This window comes from Quercus robur, chromosome 1 (assembly GCF_932294415.1).
Source record: "Quercus robur chromosome 1, dhQueRobu3.1, whole genome shotgun sequence".
In the NCBI taxonomy this organism is placed as follows: Eukaryota; Viridiplantae; Streptophyta; class Magnoliopsida; order Fagales; family Fagaceae; genus Quercus; species Quercus robur.
In genome coordinates, this window is record NC_065534.1 from 27,517,319 (window position 1) to 27,541,563 (window position 24,245).

General features: G+C 36.7%; 1 protein-coding gene across 3 annotated transcripts; it reads left to right on the forward strand.

Moving 5' to 3' along the window:
* The first annotated feature begins 4,256 nt into the window (after nucleotides 1–4,256).
* LOC126727905 (uncharacterized) lies at nucleotides 4,257–23,484 on the forward strand. Of its 3 annotated transcripts, none has more exons than XM_050433811.1 (3): nucleotides 4,257–4,549; nucleotides 5,002–5,142; nucleotides 5,695–5,977. In XM_050433811.1, the coding sequence occupies exons 1-3, from the start codon at nucleotides 4,358–4,360 to the stop codon at nucleotides 5,836–5,838; spliced, it is 477 nt and encodes a 158-aa protein (XP_050289768.1). In that variant the 5' UTR covers nucleotides 4,257–4,357; the 3' UTR covers nucleotides 5,839–5,977. The 3 variants fall into 3 exon arrangements, with proteins under 3 accessions (XP_050289768.1, XP_050289773.1, XP_050289762.1); XM_050433816.1 differs by lacking the exons at nucleotides 5,002–5,142; nucleotides 5,695–5,977 and adding exons at nucleotides 22,497–22,637; nucleotides 23,180–23,484 and having other exon boundaries at nucleotides 4,267–4,549; XM_050433805.1 differs by lacking the exons at nucleotides 4,257–4,549; nucleotides 5,002–5,142; nucleotides 5,695–5,977 and adding exons at nucleotides 21,716–21,982; nucleotides 22,497–22,637; nucleotides 23,180–23,484.
* The last annotated feature ends 761 nt before the right edge of the window (nucleotides 23,485–24,245 follow it).

Below are 24,245 nucleotides of genomic sequence, written 5' to 3' on the forward strand. Positions count from 1 at the left end.
AAGGACACCAGCACATCCATTCACAAAATAATTATTGCGGAAAAGAAAGAACACGCAAAATGGGATAAAGTCATCTTTTATTAGACAAAGAAGTAATACAACATACAAAAAAGGGGCTTAGACAAGCCTATACTAGGAGCTAACTACAGAAACAAAAAAGAAAGGGGGGGGGGGATACACGGAAATGATGGATCCTTCAATTTTGCTCTAGCAGCGATTAAGCAAGTCTAGATGGCATCAGTGATGAAAGAGAAGAAGAAGCAGAGGCGCTTGGTCCACAACCTTACTCTAGCAGCGAATAAGTAAGTTTGGATGGCACCAGTGATGGAAGAAAGGAAGAAGCGGGGATGCCAAATCCCCGTACCAGCTCTGATAGCAATCGAGCAAGTATCATATTAGCAGTAATCGAGCGAGAACGGATGGTACTAGTGACGGGAAATCTAAGTGCTATCGCACCAAAAATCTGATGCGACCTCCACCTGCTTCGGATTTTCGCTGAAGGAAGAAGAGGCTCCTTTCTTGCCTTATCAAGGAGAAGGAATGTCTTGAGTCTTTGTCTCCCTTGCCCTGACCGGGCCATCTTGAATCTCGAAGATACCCATGGCTTCTGAAGAGGGTGTGGTCTCTTCACCCTCATCCTGGCCTTAACCATGTCACCCCCTAAGACTCAGTCACACTGGTAATGGGGACTTTGGGCACAATTGAAGGGTTAGGGATTTGAAAAGCTTAAAGGGTCTGCAATTAAAGGGAATGACCTCCCACCGTGCTTCTTATATGGGGGGGGGGGGCAAGCCTGGTGGCATTTAATCTGTACAAATCTCCACGAAAAACTACAAACGAGATAAGTCCCGCCCAATTCCCAAAGTAGTCTTTAGCCGTTGGATTTGCGTCGCCTCGTAAAGAGACCTTATTAAAGGTGGTCTCGTGTACCGAAACGGCAGGAATGCGGCGTGAGTAAACTAAAAGAATGTTTCACAACCAGGAGCGTGTCCCAGGCAAACGGAGAGGCTCCGACATTGATGAAGGACAAGACTTGGCAAGACATGACATAGGCCCGACGTCACCAAAACCTTTCTCTCCGTTCGAGGAGCCGGACAGCAGAATTTTGAGGGGCTATTGTGGGGCCAAAGAATTTGTGATCCTGGCCCACTTTACATTAGGGCCCAAGGTTCGTGCCAAGGAGAGACGTTGCCGAGGACATGCAACGAAAGTCCAAATGGCCTAGAGATGTAGCCGAGGACGATCCTGTCCTCGGCATCCCAAAACTTAGAAGGAAAGAACGGCACGCCATCAAAGGCAGCCCCCAGAGCACTCCAGAAGAAAGGGCGAGTACAGTGTAGTAGAGGTTCAAGGAAAAGCTGTCACCTCCGCATTGAATGAGCCAACAAACGTCCTGGCCGCATTAATGGGGAAAGGACACCTGAACAGTGTGGCGACAAAGAACAAGGTAAAGGCTATCATTTCTGCAATTAAGTACTCTATGCCTAACAGAGTCATGCTCTTCAGCTTTTACAACCACCTCCAACCACTTTAGGTATGGGCTGATAAGACAAGTATCAGCCCTATGAAGCTGAACCTACACATGGACGTTCAAGGGAGGGGAAAAGCTAGTATAAAAGGAGGAGGAAGTATTCCAGAAGGGGGGGAGCATGATGTATCGTCTCTAGGACCATTGAAACTTAGCGTAAAAGGAATAATAAGAACGTTAAGCTCCTCGGGCGAGGTCCAAGGACCGGAGCCACCCAGGCCGTGCCGAGGAGAAAGTTTTCTTGGATATGCTCAGTTCACCTCTATGCGATCATCATGAACACCATGACTAACGACTGTCCGTTCACCAAGGCCTAGTCTTTTAGCCCAGCCTTTTAGCCCACTCTCTACAAATTTATTGTTAGGGCCTTTAACGTTCGAACCCAATACGAATTTGGGATCGTTACAAATTGAGTCCTTATATATATATATATATATATATATATACAAGAAACCAAAAAATGCTTTAATGTCAAGGCCTTTTGTGAATTACATTTGTGCACATTTAAATTCTTATTTGATTAACTTTGACGACGCTCTCTTTCAATCAGAAAATCGTGTTGGTATGGGGGTGATAACTAGGGATGAGCTTGGTAAAGTAATGGTCTCTCTTTCCCAAAGTTTACAGCTATTGAGGTTGAAGCTTTGTTAGCACGACGAGGTCTTGAACTGGCTTTGGAAAAGGGTTTTGGAAGGGTCATATTGGAAGGCGATTCACAAATCCTCATCACAGCACCCAAAGAAGGCACTCACTCATTATCCAAATTCAGCCACATTGCAAAGACATTCAGTATCTTGCCTATCATTTTCAATGTTAGATTATTTCCATGTTCGTAGGAATTGTAATACTGTAGCTCACTCGCTTGTGAGTCGAGCAATTTCCATCCCATAATTTCAAGTCTGGATGGAAGATATACCACCAGATATCACTACTATTTTACAAGTTGGTTTTACCAGCCTTCATTAATGATAATTATTGTCTTTCTTCTCAAAAAAAAATTCTTATTTATATTTTCATAAAAAAATCTTATTTATATTTAGGACAAAATTGGCTATAGTCTAAAACTACAATCTTACTCAATATATTTTTATTGGAGGTGAATTTTGACAAATCCACAATTGGATTACTTTTCTATACTTACAAAATTTCTAGAAAATTGAAGATCAATAGTTATGTCATCAATAAATTGTTTAGATTACAAGTTTTCGTAGTTTAAAATTATGTTTAAAATATAATCTTATAGATCATATAGTAAATAATATCCGATTAGCACAAAATTTAATATGTATTTTTAAAGTATAAAGAACATGCAATTCAAGGTTAGCTTTTTGAAATATGTAGTAATGTTAATAATATTAAGTAAGATTATAATTTTAAACTACAACTAATTTTGTAACTAAATTTTGTCCTTATATTTATAAGTAATTTGTGAGTAACACTTTGCACACAAAAGAAGCAAGTTGACTTTTTTCCCCTAATAAGAAACAAGTTGACTTTATAATAGAAAAATAGAAGGCCTTTTATTTCCGGACTCATTTAAGAGGGTAAATAAATGGTGACACTTCTTATTTATGTATGCGTATTTAAGGATGCAATAAAGTATTATGACTTACTAGCATATTTTAAGGAGTAATTTATGCCCTATGACACATGACATCACACAATCTGATGTTTGTTTACTAATTGTAATTTGCCATGCATGATGCACCGGAAGCTTTATGCATGCCAAATGACGAAATTTAGACATTGTCTTAAGCTTACTTTTTCTTTTTTTGGTTGAATATCTTATCACTTATGCTTTTATTACTTTCAAATCCACTTTGCAACAACCTCATCCTAAGATTAGTTGCCTTCGAGAGTGGATGACGACCTACTAACTAATACAACGACCAACCAATTAGAGGCAATTGAGTGGATGACCTAATTTCACAATCATCGTGCGGGATGGATGATAATAATAATAATAATAATAATAAGGGTCATGTTAATAAGTGCTTTTAGGATATTAGTTAACAATCCAGTTTAAGAAAGTTTTTATGGGAAAAGAAAAAAAAAAACAATTAATGTTTTGATAGTTTTTTTTTTTTTTTTTTTCATTTTCTATAAAAGTGATATCAAAATTTTCTTAAAATAAATCCGGTTTAAAATAAATTATTAACTAATACCTTAAGGTCTAATGAGTGTCCTTAGGGCATTTATTAAGAATTCAATTAAAGAAAGTTTTGATATCATTTTTATGGGAAATGAAAAAAACTGTCAAAACATTAATTACTTTTTTTTTTTTTCCTATAAAAACTTTCTTCAATTGGATTCTTACCCAGTGTCCTAAAGGTAATAGTTAACATTACCCATTTTCTAACGATAATATAACATTTAGTGTGAATTTGTCAACTTCACACAAAGAAACGGTAAGATAATACCACACGTAACCAGAATCTTAACGAAATTATCTATGTGGACCCTTTCAAGAATACTCTTATCATAATTTTCATAATAAAGTATAATAATAACACTTCAAAAGTCAAAACTATTATTCAGGAAAAAAAAAAGAAAAAGTCAAAGCTATTGATAATATAATAAAATAAAAATAATGTGCATATCTTATCATCACTATCTTACATGTTTGATTTGTTGAGGACCCAACGCATTATGTACATTTAACGGTCTGGATTTCATTCAAGTAATAGGTTGCACCAAGTCAATGGCCGTACCGTATAATTTCTACTCGCATCGTAATCTGTTTTTTCTGGCGAAAAGTCGGAGAGAGAGAATGAATAGGCAGACTCGCTAGCTACAGTTGGAAACCTGAAAGAAGAGTCAGAAAAATAAATGGAGAAGGCTAGAGAGTTTCTGGAACTGAGTTCGGAAGAAACGGAGAGCGTGTCGCGACTCATAATCCACCCTCACCGAGTCGACCACGAACCGAGTTTCTACGACGACTTTGCCCTCCGAGGAATCCGAGTCGACCGGGTCGAACCCGGCTTAGTGTCCTGTACTTTCAAAGTCCCTCGTCGCCTCACCGTAAGATAATCTCAACTCTCAACCCGCTTAATTTGCTGAAAGACTTTCTCATATTACATTTTTGTAAATCTGTGTGTTATGTTATGCATTTTTATGTATTGAAAATAACGTTACCAACAGGCTCTAGATAGTAGATGTATTGAAAATAATCATTTGCACTAATTTTGGGTGCAATTTTCACTGATTTTGATTAATTAGCAATTGTTCAAAAGCTTAAGCTAGCCTGAACCTGAAATAGCAAATTTAATTATTAAACCAATAAGCGTGAAATTTTTAATTTTTAAATGAGACGTAGAGTGGAGACCACCAGAATGATAAATTACGACCTAACAGTTTAAACCATTAGGAAATCGTGAATTTAATCATTTATCCAATTCTAACTTTTTTTTTTTTTTTAATGATTAGAATCATTTAGAAATGAAAAATTCTTTATTTGGGATTGGTATTTGCAGGATAGGACTGGAAAGTTGGCTTCAGGTGCAATTGCAAACCTTGTTGATGAAGTTGGTGCTGCTGTTGTCCATGTCGAGGGTCTCCCTATGAATGTTTCAGTGGACATGTCAATCTCGTTTCTTTCAACCGCGAAGCTTGATGTAAGCTAGCCGGCCATTTTAAAACATCTTCAAGTGTTTGACATGGTTTTGGGTTAATTTATATGTCTTTTAATTAGATTGTGCATGTGTAGTCTTGAACCAATCTTTTGATTTATTATGTTTAGTGAACAATCAGTTAAAAAAATTACCTCTATCATGAATTATTAAACTCGTACCCGGAAATTTTATATTACACATTATTTTCTAAATTCTTCATGGGAGAACAAGGCAATGTCACTGAGTCACAAGGTTCCTGGCATATTAGCAATGCATTTTGATTGACTAGTAGTGTTCTTAAAATTTGATCTAGAATATGGTCCCTAGGTGTTGGCGTTCAATTCTCAAGTATTCTACCTTTTAATATGAAGTACAAATTGAATAATTTGGCAATCAGATTGGCTTCTGTAGTGTTTTAGTTACATGTTCTGTTGGAAGAGGAAAAACTCAAGAAGTAAAATAAGCAGGCTTTTAATTTCATATTGTGTGCATCTTTGCAGCTTCTGGCTCTAGATTTGCTTTTGCAATTGATCTCCCTATAATGGCATATTGCAGGATGAGTTAGAGCTTACCTCAAGGGTTTTAGGACAAAAAGGTGGTTACTCTGGAACAGTCGTGCTTATAAGGAACAAAGCAACAGGGGAGCTTATTGCTGAAGGCCGGCATTCATTGTTTGGTAAACATGCCAGCAAACTCTAATCTCTGGATCTGTTTCACAGTAGTGTTATGAAAGTTGATAGATGTGCATGTTCTAAATTCCATTAGACACTTGTTTTATTGTTGTAGTTGACTAATGTATCTTCAGTTTTCAATTGAAAGACGAATAACTATTCTGATAGTTGAAGGATTTATTTTATCCATTTTAGACCCTTTTTTTTTTTTGGGGGGGGGGGGGGGGATTGGACTGGTTTAGTTGATATTTAGTAGATGATTGTTAATTATTTAATTATATCTGGACTAAAAATTTATAATAGTAGCCAAGATCTGAATATTGGAAGCTGCATAGACGATAAATAAAAAAATTGGCTGGCCTTATGACATGAAAAAGAGATACCCGATATTGGAATTTGTTATTCATAATGAAGTGTGAGTGAGACGAATAAGACATCATAGCTGGGTTATTGTTCATGCAAAAACTACTTCCCTCTTTGTCATGTTCATTGAAATGCAGTTCTACTTCCACAACAATGTGCTGCAACCAGTTATCTTAAAGGCATCAATGGGTTGTACTTCTTTGAGGTTCTAAGTATTTTAATTTTTACTCTTTCGAAGTACAAGTGGTTTGAATGCCTTATGACAAGCTTCGAAATAACCTTTTGTGGACTAGGGTAAATTATTTGACTTCGTGGTTAAGAAAATGTGGTTCAATAATGTCCCAATTAAGAGGATTTTCAATGCTCGAATGGAGGAAATGTAAATAACAACTAAAGATAGAAGCAAATAACTTAAGTTCTAAGTTACCAATTTCCAGGAACAGTTAAGTGAAAGCTAGTGTCCTAAATCCCAAGCAGTTAAGTTATTCATTTTTTTTTTTTTTTTTTGATTGGAAAGTCTGCAATTTCATTAAACTTGGGTAAGACCCAGAGAAATTACATCAGAATGAACTTGAGATACAATAAAAGGGGGAGTGTCCTCCACCCAAATAATACAATCCTCAATTTCCGTGGCATGTCTACTAGCCACTAGCCATCAAATGAGCTACTTTGTTACAATCCCTCCATGCAAAATGTGCTTTCCAGGATTTGAAATGTGGCAGCCATGCTTTAGTCCCCGAGATGATCTGCTGGATTGATAAAAGGGCAGGTTGCTCTATAAATAGAGCATGAATGACCACCTGTGAATCCCCTTCAATAATGACTTCCCTAAGTCCCAGCTCCCATGCAAAAATTAAACCACACTTCACTACCTTGGCTTTAGCCTCTAACGCTCCCAGAGGGAAGCGAATCCTCTTCGACAGCTCTCCCATGATCTCTCCTTTATCATTCCGAACTACTACTCCTAGGCCATAATGCCCTAAGTCCTTGAACGTTGCTCCATCTACGTTTATCTTATACCAACCATGAGGTGGGGGCATCCATGGCTCCTGTGAAGATTCACGCCTTGGGATTGTGGTGGATGTTGCTTGTCTAAATTCCTCCATGTACCTGTGTGCATTATTGACTATTACCATTGCTGTTTTAGAGGAACCACTGTGTTTGACGTCATTTCTATTGTTCCAAATGCCCCAGGCCACGACTACAAGGATTTCTAAGTTGGCATTTTGGTGTCTCTCTCTAAACAGCTAGAGTAAATCACAGAAGTCTTTTGGTTCCCAGGTGGTGTTAGGCGGCTTTACACTGAAGATTGTCCACACTTCCATGGCCAGTCCACATCCCCGGAAAACGTGCCCCGGTGTCTCTACTGCTTTGCACATATCGCAGTCTACGTCAACCTGAACATGGCAGTCCTTGAGGCGAGTTTTGGTGGGAAGAATATTTTTGCTTGCCTGCCATGCAAAATTTCGTAGTTTGCATGGGCATTTGAGGTTCCAAATAGTCTTCCAAAGGCCTGCCATTGCTGTATTGTCCGAGCTTTGTCCTCTTTGACCATACCTACTTGTCTTCAGTAGGGAAGGAGCTGTGAGGGATTCCGAGGATAATTTCTGCCTCATGTGGGAGGAAAGTATTACGGACAATATCTTCTCTCCAAGTGCGCAAGGTTTGATCAATTAAGCTTGATACCTGGTTTCCGTCTTGGAGATTCTTCCTTGGGCTAATAGGCTTGAAGTGGGTAGGTGTTGGCATCCATTTGTCATCCCATATTCTGATCTTGCTGCCATTGCCGACGTTCCATCTTGTACCTTCAACCACAATATCCTTGGCTGCCATAATGCTTCTCCATGCAAAGGAGGGGTGGTTTCTCAATTCGGCTTTAAGGAACGTGGAGTTCTCAAAATACTTGGCTTTGAAGACTTGGTGAAAGAGTGTGTTTTGGTTATGCATTAGCCGCCACCCCTGTTTTGCAAGTAGAGCTAACTTAAAAGCTTTTAAATCTTTGAAACCCATTCCTCCATCTGCCTTTGACTTGCAGAGTTTATCCCATGCGATCCACGAAATTTTCCTCTCATCTTTTTTTTGTTCCCACCAAAACCGGCAAATCATGGCCCCAAGCTCCTTGCATAATGAGTTCGGAAGCTTAAAACAGCTCATGGAGTATGTCAGCGTGGCTTGGGCCACTACCTTTATAAGTGTTTCTCTACTAGCACAGGAAAGTAGCTTCCCTTTCCAACCTGCAATCCTCTTCCTCCCTTGGTTCTTAATTTTGTTAAAGGCTTTCTTTTTCCCTCGACCAACTAATGAAGGTAGTCCTAGATATTGCTTGTGCTGCCTAATAACTTGTGCTTTGAATAGCCCTTTGATGGAGTCTTGGATTTCTATAGGTGTGTTTTTGCTGAAAAACAGGGATGTTTTGTCCCTGTTCATCTTCTGCCTAGATGCCATTTCATAGTCCCGAAGTATTTTCCAAATGTTGTAGCATTCAGTCATGTTGGCTTTGCAGAATATAAGGCTATCGTCGACAAATAGTAAGTGGGAGATCCGTGGGGCTTTTCGACACACAGAGACACCATTGATGCATCCTCTATTTTCCTCTTGCTTTAGCATGGTTGAGAGACATTCCCCACATAATAGGAAGAGGTACGAAGATATAGGATCACCTTGCTGGATACCACATGTCGGCTGGATTAGGCCCTTAGGTTCCCCATTCAAAAGCACAGAGTATAAGACACTTTTTATGCACATCATCATCAACGATATCCAACGGTCATGGAAGCCCAACCTCGCCATAATCCTTTCAAGGCAAGGCCACTCAACGCGGTCGAAAGCCTTGCTCATGTCTAGTTTGATTACCATGAGGCCCTCTTTTCCTTTCCTTCGTTGATTGATGCAATGCATTGTTTCAAAAGCGACAAGGATGTTGTCAGTGATTAATCTGTCCGGTAGAAATGCACTTTGGGACATGCTAATGATGTGGGGCAGAATCTTCTTAAGTTGGTTAGCCAATACCTTGTTGACACACTATTTTGCAACCCGTATTTAACCTCACATGGAGGGTAAAAAGGTAATTTCACCTTGAAAATATGCATATTGATTTTGGTCATTAGATCCTTAATCTCATTTCACAAAAAAGATCTTGATGTTGTAACGGTCAAATCAACTGGTCATAAGCCCTAATCGGACCACCAAATTGAAAGTTATCATTAAATCAAGTTTTAATGGCTGAGATGCACTATGATGTGTCATAATTTGAAATCAATGATGTGTCATAATTTGATTGGTTATGACTACATTTTATTGTGAGGTTGCATACACCTAATTAATTAGATAGTTAAACATTAATTATTCAATGAGTAATTTGTGCAATTATCTTTTAATTGGAGTAAATTTGGAACTAATTAAGTCTGAAATGAGAGTGATTTGAGCCATTTAATGTTAATTGGGAGCTAATTTGGGACCTCTTAATGTTAATTGTGCTAAAACTATTTTCTAACAAATGACTTTTGCTCACCATTTCATCTATACCTCTCAAAATATTTTGAATTTGTGAATGAGGTTAATTTTCTCAGAAACTAGATATTCGGGGCTTCAATTTGAGCACAAGAATGAGACAATTCCTATTAGAATTGAGTCAAATATGATTTTTCGAAGTTGTCTCTATAGGCTGTTACAGGAGCTATGGAAAAATCGAACTTTGCTTGCTCCTTCCTCTCATCAATCTCCACATTTAATGCACCAGATTTTCCCAAAGGCTAAAATGAGGTCTAGGTTCATGATTCTTTGTCAACCCTCATTAAATAGCCTTCCATTCATATTTCTTCCACCACTACTATATAAACCCCTCATCTTCTTTATTTCAAAATACACACAAAACCCCCCTCTCTTCCCCTCTCTTGAGTTCTAGTGAAATTGAGTAGTCTTGTTATATCTTGGTATTTCTAAGACTCAAGGTTAAGGGTCATTAAATAGCCCACGGCTCACAACCCGACCCAGAAACCCGACGGCCTACCTGGCTAATGGGTGGCCTAGCCCGTTTTATTGAGGCCCATGGGTAGCCCGCTAGCCCAATGGGTTAGGTCGTGGGCTAGTTTTTATGCCCATGGGTACCCGGTGGGCTAGCCCAGTAGCCCAACCCTTTGCCCAGCCCATTGGCCTAACCTGTTGGCCCAGCCCATTGGCCTAACCTGTTGGCCCAGCCTAATAGCTTATAATTCATAACAAAAATATATAGGAAGTATTTGAAGGATTGATACTAAGATATTATAAAGGAATTTCTTAAAAGAACTCCCTCAACCACTAAGATACTCAAAGTAATTGTGTTAAACTTAGTTTATTAAATATATATTATTCTAGTAGTCTAGCAAATTTGAATTAACCATTTGACATTTTTTTTTTATATTAAAGATAAAAATAAAAAACTATTTAAAGCCTTAATAAAAAAATTAAATAAGTTTCCATCAACAAAACAAAAAATTAAATAGATTTGATTGTAAAAAAATTTGAAATTAAGTATTAAATTCTTTAATTCTTTCCTTTAAAAAAATAGATTGATTATTCCCTTATAAAAAATTGATTATTTCATTATAAAAATAATAAAATAATATGCTAACACAAGCCCATGGGTAGCCCATTAGGTCCAACCCGATAGCCCACCTCGCTAAAGACCAAATGGGCACTGCCCATGGGCAGGGTTATGGGCTGAGATTTTCTCTTTCAGCCTAACTCGACTCAGCCCGTTAACTAGTTAATAGACCATTATGCCCAACCCATTGTGCCCATGGGCCAAGTAAAAATAAGCCAAGTTGGCCCAACCCGGCCCATTGACGACCCTTACTCAAGGTATTGAGTGAGACTCACTCTCCCTCTCCTAGCTCTTCTTTTTCTCCACCCTTAGGACCTCCATCAAGAGTCCCCTCCTCCACCATATGAATTTTGCATGAAGGTATAATCATCTTCCCTAACTGTTTGTTTATGTTGCCATGATGAGAATTTAAGATTAAAGCATGATAATTCTCTTGAATATGTTTGAATGTTCTTAAATGTTCTTATGTGTTCTTCATATGTTCTTGGTTGTTCATCACATGTTCATGCATAGCACTAGTTTCGATTTTAAATCCACATAAAAAAACATGAAAAAGATGTTTGTTTAATAATTCTTTTTAAATTCTTAAATCTAGGATATCACCATTCACACACATTCACTAGAGTTTATTTTTCAATTCAAATGTCATGCTTAATAAATTGAATCAGGATTTATCACATGCACACACATTAAATTCAACATGCAAATTGATTAACATATTGGATAATATGATATGAATGTTGGCTACCATAGTCTAGAAGATCGGTTTTACCAGGCAAGGTGGGTGCCTAACACCTTCCCACCTTATAACATAGCCTCCGAGCTTAAATCAAGGGTTAGTAGATCAAATGCTTATCCATGTAATTTTCGATTTTTAGATTGTAATTAGGAAACAAAGCCATGTACTTTATCTTAGATTATATCTAGGACCAAAACTATGTAATTTTTCTATGATCAATGTAAATTCAATTTCAAATTAATAAAATGAGGAATTTTTCAATTATGATTTTCTTATTTTTCCAATAATTAAATAAGTGGCGACTTCATTGTAAAACTCTTAATCTAAAGGGAAAAATATAACTAGTCGAACCTCCATTTTGAGAGGCAATAACACGACTCTACCTATTTACATGGGTTTGGCCCAACATCCCATAAAAAGGGGCTAGGGGCGCGGTCTCTCACATACCTTAGAAACGATCCTAGACAACACATTAGTGAGACTTATAGGTCGGTAATCCATGACCTTTTGAGGATTGTTTCTTTTTGGAATAAGGCATATATGGGTGGCATTGATGTCAGGAGGCATAATTACGGAATTGAAAATATTAAGAACACAATCTATGACATTAGGACCAACGATATTCCAAAACTTTTGATAAAAAATGGGTGGCATACTGTCGGAGCCTAGAGATTTAAGCTAGTGCATTTGTTGGAGTGCAGTCCATACTTGTTGGAGTGCAGTCCAGACTTCGTCAGGGTGGAATTCCTTGGTCAGGCTAGCATTCATCTTTGGTGTCACTTTGGGTTTTTAGCTTACACCACAGCATTGAAACAGGAAGGCAATTCTGATTGGTAGATGCTTTTGTAATAATCCAGGACAATCCTTTCAATATCCTCATCACTCTCCATCTAGCTCTCCTGTTCATCTTGTAGTCCTAGGATGGCATTCTTCTGTCTCCATTGACTGGCTGTGGAGTGGAAGAATTTGGTGTTATGATCGCCTTGTTGCATCCATAAAACTCTGGATCTTTGCCACCACATGTCATTCTCCTTGTCTAATAATTCATTAATTTCCTTATGAAGAAGTACAATATCCTCCGCAAACTCATGCAAGGTGTTGAGTGATTCAAGGTGCTATAGTTGCTCCTGTTTCTTCTGAAGTTGCTTATCAACATGGCCAAACACATTCTTGTTCCACCACCGAAGCTGTTTCTGACAGTTTTTGATTCGGTCCTGCATTGTTAGGTCCCTAAATGGGTTAGTGGTGTCCTAAGCTAGTTTAACAACCTCTCTACACCTTGGGTCTCGAAGCCACATGGATTCAAAGCGAAACTGAGGCTTCTTTTTTCATTGCAATTGCTTAGTTTTCAGGTATTGGACGAGGGCACAATGATTGGATGCAACCATGGACTTTGGTATACCCTTCTGCCTTGAATAAATTCTTCCAATCTGCATTAGCCACCTTTCTATCAAGACGAATAAGGGTTCTTTGTGGTCGAACCTGCCATTACACCACGTGTAGTTTTAACCGCTGAAGCCTAAGTCTTGGAGATTACATGCATCAAAAGCGTTCTAAAAGGCCATCATTTGATCCGCATTCCTTTCTGCCCACCCACATTTTTTCTTCAAGATGAGTTATTTCATTGAAGTCTATGAATACTAACTAAGGTAGGCTTAGTTGTGAGTTAAGGCATTCTAGGAGCTTCCAAGACATGTGCCTCTTCTATGTATCCAAATGGCCGTAGAATCCAGTAGCTCTCCATCATATGTTTGACGTGGTGTCTATGACAACCACATCAATATGAGAGTTGGAGTATTTGTGTGTCCAGACATTAGTGCCTTCCTTCCATAGCAAAGCAAGACCTCTCCTTTTTCCATCACTCAAAACAATGATTCCTTGTGTGTAGTCAAGTTTAGTTGTCTAGACACGTTAGGAACCTTGGCTTTTGTCTCCACAAGGAAGATCAAAAGAGGAGCTTCAGCCCTGACCAATCTGGTGAAAGTTCGAACTAACCGAGGGATCCCAAGCCCTTGGCAGTTCCAAGATATGATACTCATTGAGCTAGGCGGGGCTACGCTACAACCTCCACCATACTGCCATCCATATTGAAGTGTTTTTCCTCATTCTGTGCTCCCACCTTCTTCGCTTTCTTATGTTTTATTGCTATGTAGTTTGGATCCAATTCTTGGAGTGGAGTTGGGCCAGCTCTTTTTTTATCTTCAGTGTTGAATGGAGCTTTTGTTAAGCTTTTATTTTCACTTGGCCTTGTAATACGCTTCTAGTATCTAGTTGTTGGGCCAGGAGGTTCATCAATCTAGCTCAAGTTAGTGTCATAAATCATGGCCATGGGCCCATCATTTTGGTTTCAAGGGATGTGTTGACTTTTATCAGTTCCCAAGGCTTTGGGTAGGATCTTAGTGTCGTTAACCATAATTTCTTTGTCCCTTGCACTTGTCTCTATCAGCCACTGAGTTTCTTCCCCCACAAGACCATTTGCCTCACCTAGGTCCAAGGAAAGGGGCTTCCTAAGGATGACAATATATTTTTTAAGGTTAGTATTGGTGACATAGCTCTTTGGGAAGTCAGGTTCACTACTCCATGCTTGCTTTTCTGCATGTCTTGGTTCATCTTGTTCAGTTAGAGACTCAGGATGGGTCGCTGTCACGTTAGTTCTTGCGTTCTTACCTACCACGCGACTCATATGTGATTCGTCCACCTCATCTCCCACGTGTGAGTAGTCTTTCCTTTCCTGTGACTAGTGGGTGTACTTGAACTCTGGTGAACGGCCAGAGTGATCGGAGGAGTTGCTGTTGTGGTGTTTAGGGTTGCTGAATGCTCGCTTGCTTGGTTCTCCTCTAAGCCATGCCCCATATTGGTATGCACCTTCGCTCTTATTTCCATTCGGTGAGACATTTTGCACTCCTTTTCTCCATGGCCGAGCTTGCCATAGATGTAGCAAAATTTGGGTAATCTCTCATATTTGAAGAAAACCCATCGGTGGTTGTTATCTCCAAAATTAATCTTTTTTCCCCTGACCAGCTTTTTTGTTATGTTTATCTTGATTCTGACTCGCAGGCATCGCCCCTCATTGGACTCCTTTTTTTGGGACATCAACTTCCATGACTTCGCCCAGATTACAGCCTATATGCCACCCAGTTTCTCTAGTTTTGCTTTTGAAGGGGAGGTTGAAAATCTGGACCTAGAAAGGAGACCAGATGAGCTTGATATCCTTCGGCATTGCATCGCCGTCGAAGTCTTGGAGCAGAACTAGATTCTTTTCATAGCTCTAGGGGCACATGTCAAGCACTTTTTGCTTGTCTCTTTTGTCTCCAAACTCAACCAAGAATAGGTCATCCTCTATGTCTGAGATTTGAACTCCCTTATTCGGTTTCCATACCATTCTCATCGTCTTCCTCAGCGCTTCAATGTTGATACTCCGTTGGGTGAGGATTTGCATGATAAAACAGTTCTTTCCCAGTTCTTGGGCAACATAGGTACTATCATTCCTAAGGGATATTCCATCATCTTCTTCTTCAGTAATGGTCAACTTTTTCCATATCTCTTCTAACTCCTTGGCCATATTGAGAGGGCACTGTGATATTGAAGAGCAGCAGAAGCAAACTATAGTCGCACAAGGTGGGGAAGCTAATGAAAAACACAAAGAACAAAAAGTCTCATAGGGGAGACTACAAACTGCTTGCAAGTTGCAAGACCTAACTCGCTTCCACGTTCAGAGAACAAGAAGCATTATGGGTTTCAAAAATTATTGTTTATGAAAAGTGAATGTTCAAATAGTGTGTAAAACACCTTGAACGTTTAGACCCCCAAAATACAAATTACTAATTCAAGCTTATTATCAAACAATGTATGTGTGGAATATGAAAATAAGCTAAAATAGAATTGATAAAACAATCTAAACCAAATAAAATCACAACTACAACAGTAATTAAATGGCAAAGATTAAGGGAAGAAATATGCAAACACAAAGACAACACAGCGATGTGTTATCGAAGAGGAAACTGAAGTCCTCGGTGTAAAACATCTTTGCCGCCCTCTAAGCGGTCAATAATCCACTAGAGAATGAAGTTGGGATACATGAACAGCAGAAGACTCTCCAAGCCTAATTTACCCAATGTACCTAAGCCCTCTAAACTTCTTGCTCCAATGAGGTTATGCCGAACCTTTGTCTTCTCTAGTTTATCGGATTCCGCTATAGCCCATAACATCAACCAATATCAATTGGTACCTTCCTAAATGCTTCCCAAGCACCAAATAACCTTCTCACAGATATGGGCATGGTGAGAAAAGGATTTGGCTAAATGTGCCTCTTAAGGATGTATCAATAGAGAGGGTGAGAGTAGAGGAATTTGGAGAATTAAAGGATGAAGATTATGGATGAGTCAATCTTGTTTTTTTCTAGGGTTTCTCTCTCAAAATTCTCTCTGGAAGCTCTCTACAATACGTGGGTATAAGAGGTATTTATACTGGTGTGTGTTTGGAATGCAAAAGATAAGTTTTTCCCAAACAGAGTGGTTTGGCGACTTGGCCTTGCGACTAGACTGAGTCGCGAGTCTGAGTCGCGAGCTAACTACCTGGCTAGACTGGAAGTTTTGTCCTGTAATGCTCCAACTAGCGTGACTCTTTAGCTCCTCTGCATGCTTCACACATGTGCCTCCTTTGGCGACTTGCCAGTCACTAGCCAGTCGCGAGGCCCTGCTGAGTGCACACTCTTAAGCTTTTCTTCACACTCTCTCACACACTACCCTTACATGATTCCCACCTAAATACAGGGTTTTTAAATGTTGAATTACAAGCAAATTGACACAGAATAAAGCCAATAAAATAGTTGATTAAATTCAACCTTACAAAAAGTAAATTCAAAATAATAGGGTGAGCAGTATGAAAACCTCTTTTTTAGTTAAGTTATTCATGATTACACTAAATTTGACTAAAAGCAGATCTAAGCAGCCTTCAAAGCATCAACACTCGCTAAAAACTAAACAGTTCAAACTCAAAGAATACCAAAAAGACTTAACAACAACAACTAAGAATTTACATCAAACTAAGATAGACTTGATTAAACTAAATAGCAAGTTTACAAGAAAGTTTTTACGGGCATGAACGCCTTATATGAAACTAAAAGAACCTCCAAAGAAACTAATATTAAAATGATCTCTGTTTAGATTAGTTCTCTAGGATGTGTGCGTGTCTTTCTTGAGAATTATTTCTTGAGAAAGAGGCCTCTATTTATACTTGAGACTCGCAATTGTCAATGGTTGTACTTCTCCTCTCTATTTCAAAAACTGTCCATTTCATGGTCCAAATTTTATGTTCTAGATCTAAGTAACTGTATGACATATCTTTTCAAATTTTAAATGATATGGCAAACTGTACACTTTTAGATTTGTATAATCTAATCCATACCAAGAAACTGATGAAATGGGAAAGATTTGAAATGGAGATGATCTTTTTCCCCGTCCTTTGGACTTGTATGACACTCGTGGTAATATTTCATATTTTGGAAAGATCGCCACCATGCAACTTGTCTTTATTTTGTGCACCAATGACTGCCACGGGAACTTGCAAATTTGCCCTATATACTTGTTCTTGTATCTTTACAAGTGTAATCCCTCTGTGGCGCTACTTGTCATGTGGTTAATTGATAACTTAGTAAATTTAAACTATGCCAACACCCCTATAATCACTCTCTTCTTTGATATGAAAAATGTATAGGTTTTTTTTTTTTTTTAAACTTTTTTATAAATTTTTTAATGCAATTTCAAATTCAGCGTAAGTTGTCAAAGACATAATTTTTGTAAAGGTTAATAATTTGTATCTATTATAATTTATTTATTTTTTTCAAACAAATAAAAATAATAAACTTTAAAGATAAGTAGTAACTGTAATTTCTTTTTTGAATGTAAATGGAAAAAAAATTCTAAATTTTAGAAGTTCTCTTTTTGAATTCAAAATGAAATTTGTTATTTGACATTTATGACCCTATTTCTAAATGAAGTCACCCTTCATTAATGATGGTATTGTTGAATCACATAAAAGTTCAGTTGAAAAAGATGAATCCTCTTATATATAGTATAGATATATATAATTAAAAACATTTGACTTTTGGTTGACCTTATAATACTATACCACATAAGTTTTTAAAGCCTTGCAAATTACAATATTTACACATCATTATTCTAATATATTTTTAATTAAATTTAAATTTTATTCTATATTTGAACTCTCCATTAAAATCTTAGTATATTATATTTTCTTCAAATAGTAAAATATATAGTTCCATATACAAACACAATCATAATAAATGCTTAGTGCTAGAATTTATGATTCCAATAAAGGGATTACATTTGTAAAGATACAAGAACAACCTATTTGGACCGCACGGGTTGCAAAAGACTAGTTGTGTTTTATCAATTTGATTGCATAAATGGTCCAACTAAACAACCAAACTGGTTTAGGTATTGATTCAACGGGTTATTGGTATGAGCAATTTGGAAAAGGCCTGGTTTATAACTATTGTCTCAACTCTCAAGCTTCTTAGAGTATTAGAAATTAGAAAATAGACCTGCAAATTAGGACGTCATGAAGTGAGTCCAAATTTTTTGTACCACTTTTCTTGCTCTACTTTATGCGGTACAAATAAAAATATGACACGTGTCAACCTATTTAATTAAATGCTAAATTTATGTCATTCTTTTTTATTTCATTAACCTAAAATAAAATAAATAAAAATATAAAAACCAGCAATTAACCAGCACCACCACCCACCCACCCTTACCGATGTCAATTTCATTGACACCATCAACACCTCCAATCATGGCCAACCATCATTGCCAAACCCTGTGGTACATGAATAGCAAGAGATGACAGGATTGACTAGAGAAGAGAACTGAGGAATCAATTTAGTCTTATTGCAAATAAGAAAATGTATAAATTTATTAAATAGTTGGACATTATTAATTTATTTTCTAAAGATGGGGTTTATGCATCATACGAGATAGCGCATAAAGAGTATTACAATTGGCAACCAATTCAGGCAATCACTTATATAATTCAAGTTGGTATGAGTGAATGTAATATAAAATGTGACAATTTCAAGAGCATTATGAGAGATTTTATTAACTCATTTTCTAAATAGGGTTTATGCATTACTTGTCAATGCATAAAAAACATTGCAACTAGCAACTAATTCAAGCAATCACTCATATAATTCAAGTTGGTACAATTGAATGTAATATAAAATGTGACAATTTCAAATGTATTATGAGAGGTTTTATTAATATATTTTCCAAATGGGGTTTATGCATCATATGCATCAGCACATAAAAAACATTGCAACTGATAATCAATTCAGACAATCACTCATATAATTTATGTACATGTGAATGTAATATAAAATGTGAAAATTTCAAAATGTATCATGAGAGGTTCTTTCTTTATAGTTTAGGTGGTTTGTATTATGAAAATCTCATATTTTCATCACTTTTCATAAAATTACATTATTAAAGTGCTACACTTCAATAGGCTTAGGTAAGCCGCTTTAAGCTTTCAAAATTCTAGTGGTTTTTTTGTAATTTGAGAAGTTTGCCACGCGGCATGAACTAGAAGCTTTATGCATGCCAAATGATGAACAATTGTGCACACTTGTGCAGGTACCACAGTGTGACAAGAAAAGATACCAATAAATGCTTTTATGTCAAAGCCATGTTGGCGAAGTGGAACCTTTTAAATCAATTCGATGGTCAAATTGTGAGATTGGGTCCGATCAATGTTTCTTGGTGTTTAGGTGTCTTACATGCGGACTTTATGATCTAGTGGGAATATTGGAAATTCAATTGGCGTACTTGAGGGATATGGTGAGTGATTAATTCTTGAATAACATGATTAAGATCAAATAGTTAGATCTTAGAAATGATGCGGTTCAAATCTTAGGCGGGATTGGTTAAACTTTAGACAAACTTCTAAGCATGTGACATGTAATGATCACACGCCAATCACAAATCGAGATCACATCCATCCATGCATTTTGAATATCATGAGGGAAATGTAGGGTGAGGTGAAATGTGGGATCCATCGGACCGTTAAATTGTGAGAACGAGATCAATAAATATTACACACAGTCTTTATGTTCATGTCTACATATCAAAGATTTGATAGGTGATATTAAAAAAATGGTGAAATATGGGAATATGTGAAATTTGGACTCAATCAAACAGTTGAATTGCGCTTGGGGGGTTTTTCCATGGGCTCGGTAGCTCAAGCCCAAGGAGTGGGTTTGGGGTGGAGTTAGGTATTAGTATTTCTAATATATATATATATATATATATATATATATATATATATATCTATAAAAGAAACCAAGAAATGCTTTAATGTCAAGGCCTTTTGTGAATTACATTTGTGCACATTTAAATTCTTATTTGATTAGCTTCGACGGTGCTCTCTTTCAGTCAGAAAATTGTGTTGGTATAGAGGTAATTAGGGATGAGCTTGGTAAAGTAATGGTCTCTCTTTCCCAAAGTTTACAACTATTGAGGTTGAAGCTTTGTTAGCACGACGAGGTCTTGAACTGGCTTTGGAAACGGGTTTTGGAAGGGTCATCTTGGAAGGCGATTCACAAATCCTCATCACAGCACTCAAAGAAGGCACTCACTCATTATCCAAATTCAGCCACATTGTAAAGACATTCAATATCTTGCCTCTCATTTTTCAATGTTAGATTATTTCCATGTTCATAGGTATTGTAATACTGTAGCTCACTCGCTTGCGAGACGAACAATTTCCATTCCATAATTTCAAGTCTGGATGGAAAATGTACCACCAGATATCACTACTATTTTACAGGCTGATTTTACCAGCCTTCATAATGATAATTATTGTCTTTCTTCTCAAAAAAAAAAAAAAATCTTATTTATATTTTCATAAAAAAATCTTATTTATATTTAGGACAAAATTGGTTGTAACCTAAAACTACAACCTTATTCAATATATTTTTATTGGAGGTGAATTTTGACAAATCTACAATTGGATTACATTTTCTCATTATATTTTCTATGCTTACAAAATTTCTAGAAAATTTAAAATCAATAGCTATGTCATCAATAAATTGTTTAAATTGCAAGTTTTTGTAGTTTAAAATGCAAGTTTTTGTAGTTTAAAATTATGCTTAAAATATAATTTTATAGATCATATAGTAAATAATATCTGATTAGCACAAAATTTAATATGTATTTTAAAAACATAAAGAACATGCAATTCAACGGTTAGCTTTTTGAAATATATAGTAATGTTAATAATATTGTGTAAGATTGTAATCTTAAATTACAACCAATTTTGTAACTAAACTTTGTCCTTATATTTATGAGTAATTTGTGAGTTACACTTTGTGCACGAAAGAAACAAGTTGACTTTTTTTCCTTAATAAGAAACAAGTTGACTTTATAATAGAAAAACAGAAAGCCTTTTATTTCAGGACTCATTTAAGAGGGTCAATGAATGGTGACACTTCTTATTTATGTATGCGTATTTAAGGATGCAAAAAAGTATGATGACTTGCTAGCATATTTGTGATTTGCCATGCATGATGCACCGGAAGTTTTATGCATGCCAAGTGACGAAATTTAGACATTGTCTTAGCTTACTTTTTCTTTTTTTGGTTGAATGTCCTATCACTTATGCTTTTATTACTTTCAAATCCACTCTGCAACGACCTCATCCTAAGATTAGTTGTCTTCGAGAGTGGATTGACGACCTACTAACTAAGACAACGACCAACCAATTACAGGCAATCGAGTGGATGACCCAATTTCGCAATGATCGTGCTGGATGGATAATAATAATAATATGATCTTTTTAGTGTGAATTTTATTAACTCCACGCGAAGTAACGGTAAGATAATACCACACATATCACCAGAATCTTAACGAAACTATCTATGTGGACCCTTTCGGCTTTCAAGAATACTCTTATCATAATTTTCATGATAAAATATAATAATGACACTTCAAAAGTCAAAATTATTGATAATATAATAATAAAATAAAAATAAAAATAATGTGCATATCTTATCATCACTATCTTACAAATTTGATTTGTTGAGGACCCAACGTATTATGTACATTTAACGGTCTGGATTTCATTCAAGTAATAGGTTGCACGAAGTCAATGGCCGTACCGTAGAATTCCTCCTCTCATCGTAATCTGTTTTTTCTCGCGAAAAGTCGGAAAGAGAGACTGAATAGACGGACTCGCTAGCCAGAATTGGAAACCTGAAAGAAGAGTCAGAAAAATAAAATGGAGAAGGCTAGAGAGTTTCTGGAACTGAGTTCGGAAAAAGAATCGGAGAGCGTGTCGCGACTCACAATCCACCCTCACCGAGTCGGCCATGAACCGAGTTTCTACGAGGACTTTGCCCTCCGGGGAATCCGAGTCGACCGGGTCGAACCCGGCTTAGTGTCCTGTACTTTCAAAGTCCCTCGTCGCCTCACCGTAAGATTATCACAACTCTCAACTCTCAACCCGCTTATTAATTTGCTGAACCACTTTCTCATATTACATGTTTGTAAATAGTTGAAAATCTGTGTGTTATGTTATGCATTTATATGTTTATATTTTGTTGGAATATTGGATTATTCAAGAGCTTAATTATGATCTGAGAATAAGAATATGCCTTTTTTTTTTTTTTCTTTTTTTTTTTATTTGGATCAGAAACTAGATTATTGAAAATAATCATTTGTACTAATTTTGGCCTCAATTTTCACTGATTTTGATTAATTAGCAACTGTCCTAAAGCTTTAAGCCATTGAAATGGTAAATTTAATTATTTAACCATTAAGCAGGTCTAACACGTGGGATTTTTAAATTTTAAATAAGATGTAGAATGATAAATTACGAATTTTCCTAAAAGTTTAAACTATTAGGAAATGCAGAGTTTAATCGTTTATCCAATTCTAAAATTTTTTTTAGAAATGAAAAATTCTTTATTTGGGATTGGTATTTGCAGGATAGGACTGGGAAGTTGGCTTCAGGTGCAATTGCAAACCTTGTTGATGAAGTTGGTGGTGCCGTTGTCCATGTCGAGGGTCTCCCCATGAATGTTTCAGTGGACATGTCAATCTCGTTTCTTTCAACCGCGAAGCTTGATGTAAGCTAGCCAGGCATTTTAAAACATCTTCCAGTGTTTGACATGGTTTTGGGTTGATTTATATGTGCTTTAATTAGATTGTGCATGTGTAGTCTTGAACCAATCTTTGATTTATTATGTTTAGTGAACAATCAGTTAAAAATATAACCTCTATCATGAATTATTAAACTCGTACCCGGAAATTTTATATTACACATTATTTTCTAAATTCTTCATGGGAGAACAAGGCAATGTCACTGAGTCACAAGGCTCCTGGCATATTAGCAATGCATTTTGATTGACTAGTAGTGTTCTTAAAATTTGATCTAGAATATGGTCCCTAGGTGTTGGCGTTCAATTCTCAAGTAATATGAAGTACAAATTGAATAATTTGGCAATCATATTGGCTTCTGTAGTGTTTTAGTTACATGTTCTGTTGGAAGAGGACAAACTCAAGAAGTAAAATAAGCAGGCTTTTAGTTTCATATTGTGTGCATCTTTGCAGCTTCTGGCTCTAGATTTGCTTTAATTTGCAATTGATCTCCCTATATGGCATATTGCAGGATGAGTTAGAGCTTACCTCAAGGGTTTTAGGACGAAAAGGTGGTTACTCTGGAACAGTCGTGCTTATAAGGAACAAAGCAACAGGGGAGCTTATTGCTGAAGGCCGGCATTCATTGTTTGGTAAACATGCCAGCAAACTCTAATCTCTGGATCTGTTTCACAGTAGTGTTATGAAAGTTGATAGATGTGCATGTTCTAAATTCCATTAGACACTTGTTTTATTGTTGTAGTTGACTAATGTATCTTCAGTTTTCAATTGAAAGACGAATAACTATTCTGATAGTTGAAGGATTTATTTTATCTATTTTAGACCCTTTTTTTTTTGGGGGGGGGGGGGGGGGATTGGACTGGTTTAGTTGATATTTAATAGATGATTGTTAATTATTTAATTATCTCTGGACTAAAAATTTATAATAGTAGCAAAGATCTGAATATTGGAAGCTGCATAGACGATAAATAAAAAAATTGGCTGGCCTTATGACATGAAAAAGAGATACCCAATATTGGAATTTGTTATTCATAATGAAGTGTGAGTGAGACAAATAAGACATCATAGCTGGGTTATTGTTCATGCAAAAACTACTGCCCTCTTTGTCATGTTCATTGAAATGCAGTTCTACTTCCACAACAATGTGCTGCAACCAGTTATCTTAAAGGCGTCAATGGGTTGTACTTCTTTGAGGTTCTAAGTATTTTAATTTTTACTCTTTCGAAGTACAAGTGGTTTGAATGCCTTATGACAAGCTTCGAAATAACCTTTTGTGGACTAGGGTGAATTATTTGACTTCGTGGTTAAGAAAATGTGGTTCAATAATGTCCCAATTAAGAGGATTTCCAATGCTCGAATGGAGGAAATGTAAATAACAACTAAAGATAGAAGCAAATAACTTAAGTTCTAAGTTACCAATTTCTAGGAACAGTTAAAACACTCACTAAATACTAACAACAGCAACAACTAAGAATTTGCATCGAACAGTTCAAACTCAAAGAATAGTAAAAAGACTAACAACAACAACTAAGAATTTGCATCAAACTAAGATAAACCTGATTAAACTTAATAGCACA

Bases quoted from the DNA above. Each gene is read 5' to 3' on its own strand.
- LOC126727905 (XM_050433805.1), top strand. From the start codon at position 21,788: ATGGAGAAGGCTAGAGAGTTTCTGGAACTGAGTTCGGAAAAAGAATCG. The intron at 21,983-22,496 runs GTAAGATTATCA...TGGTATTTGCAG, and splicing joins AAGTCCCTCGTCGCCTCACC to GATAGGACTGGGAAGTTGGC. The intron at 22,638-23,179 runs GTAAGCTAGCCA...GGCATATTGCAG, and splicing joins TTTCAACCGCGAAGCTTGAT to GATGAGTTAGAGCTTACCTC.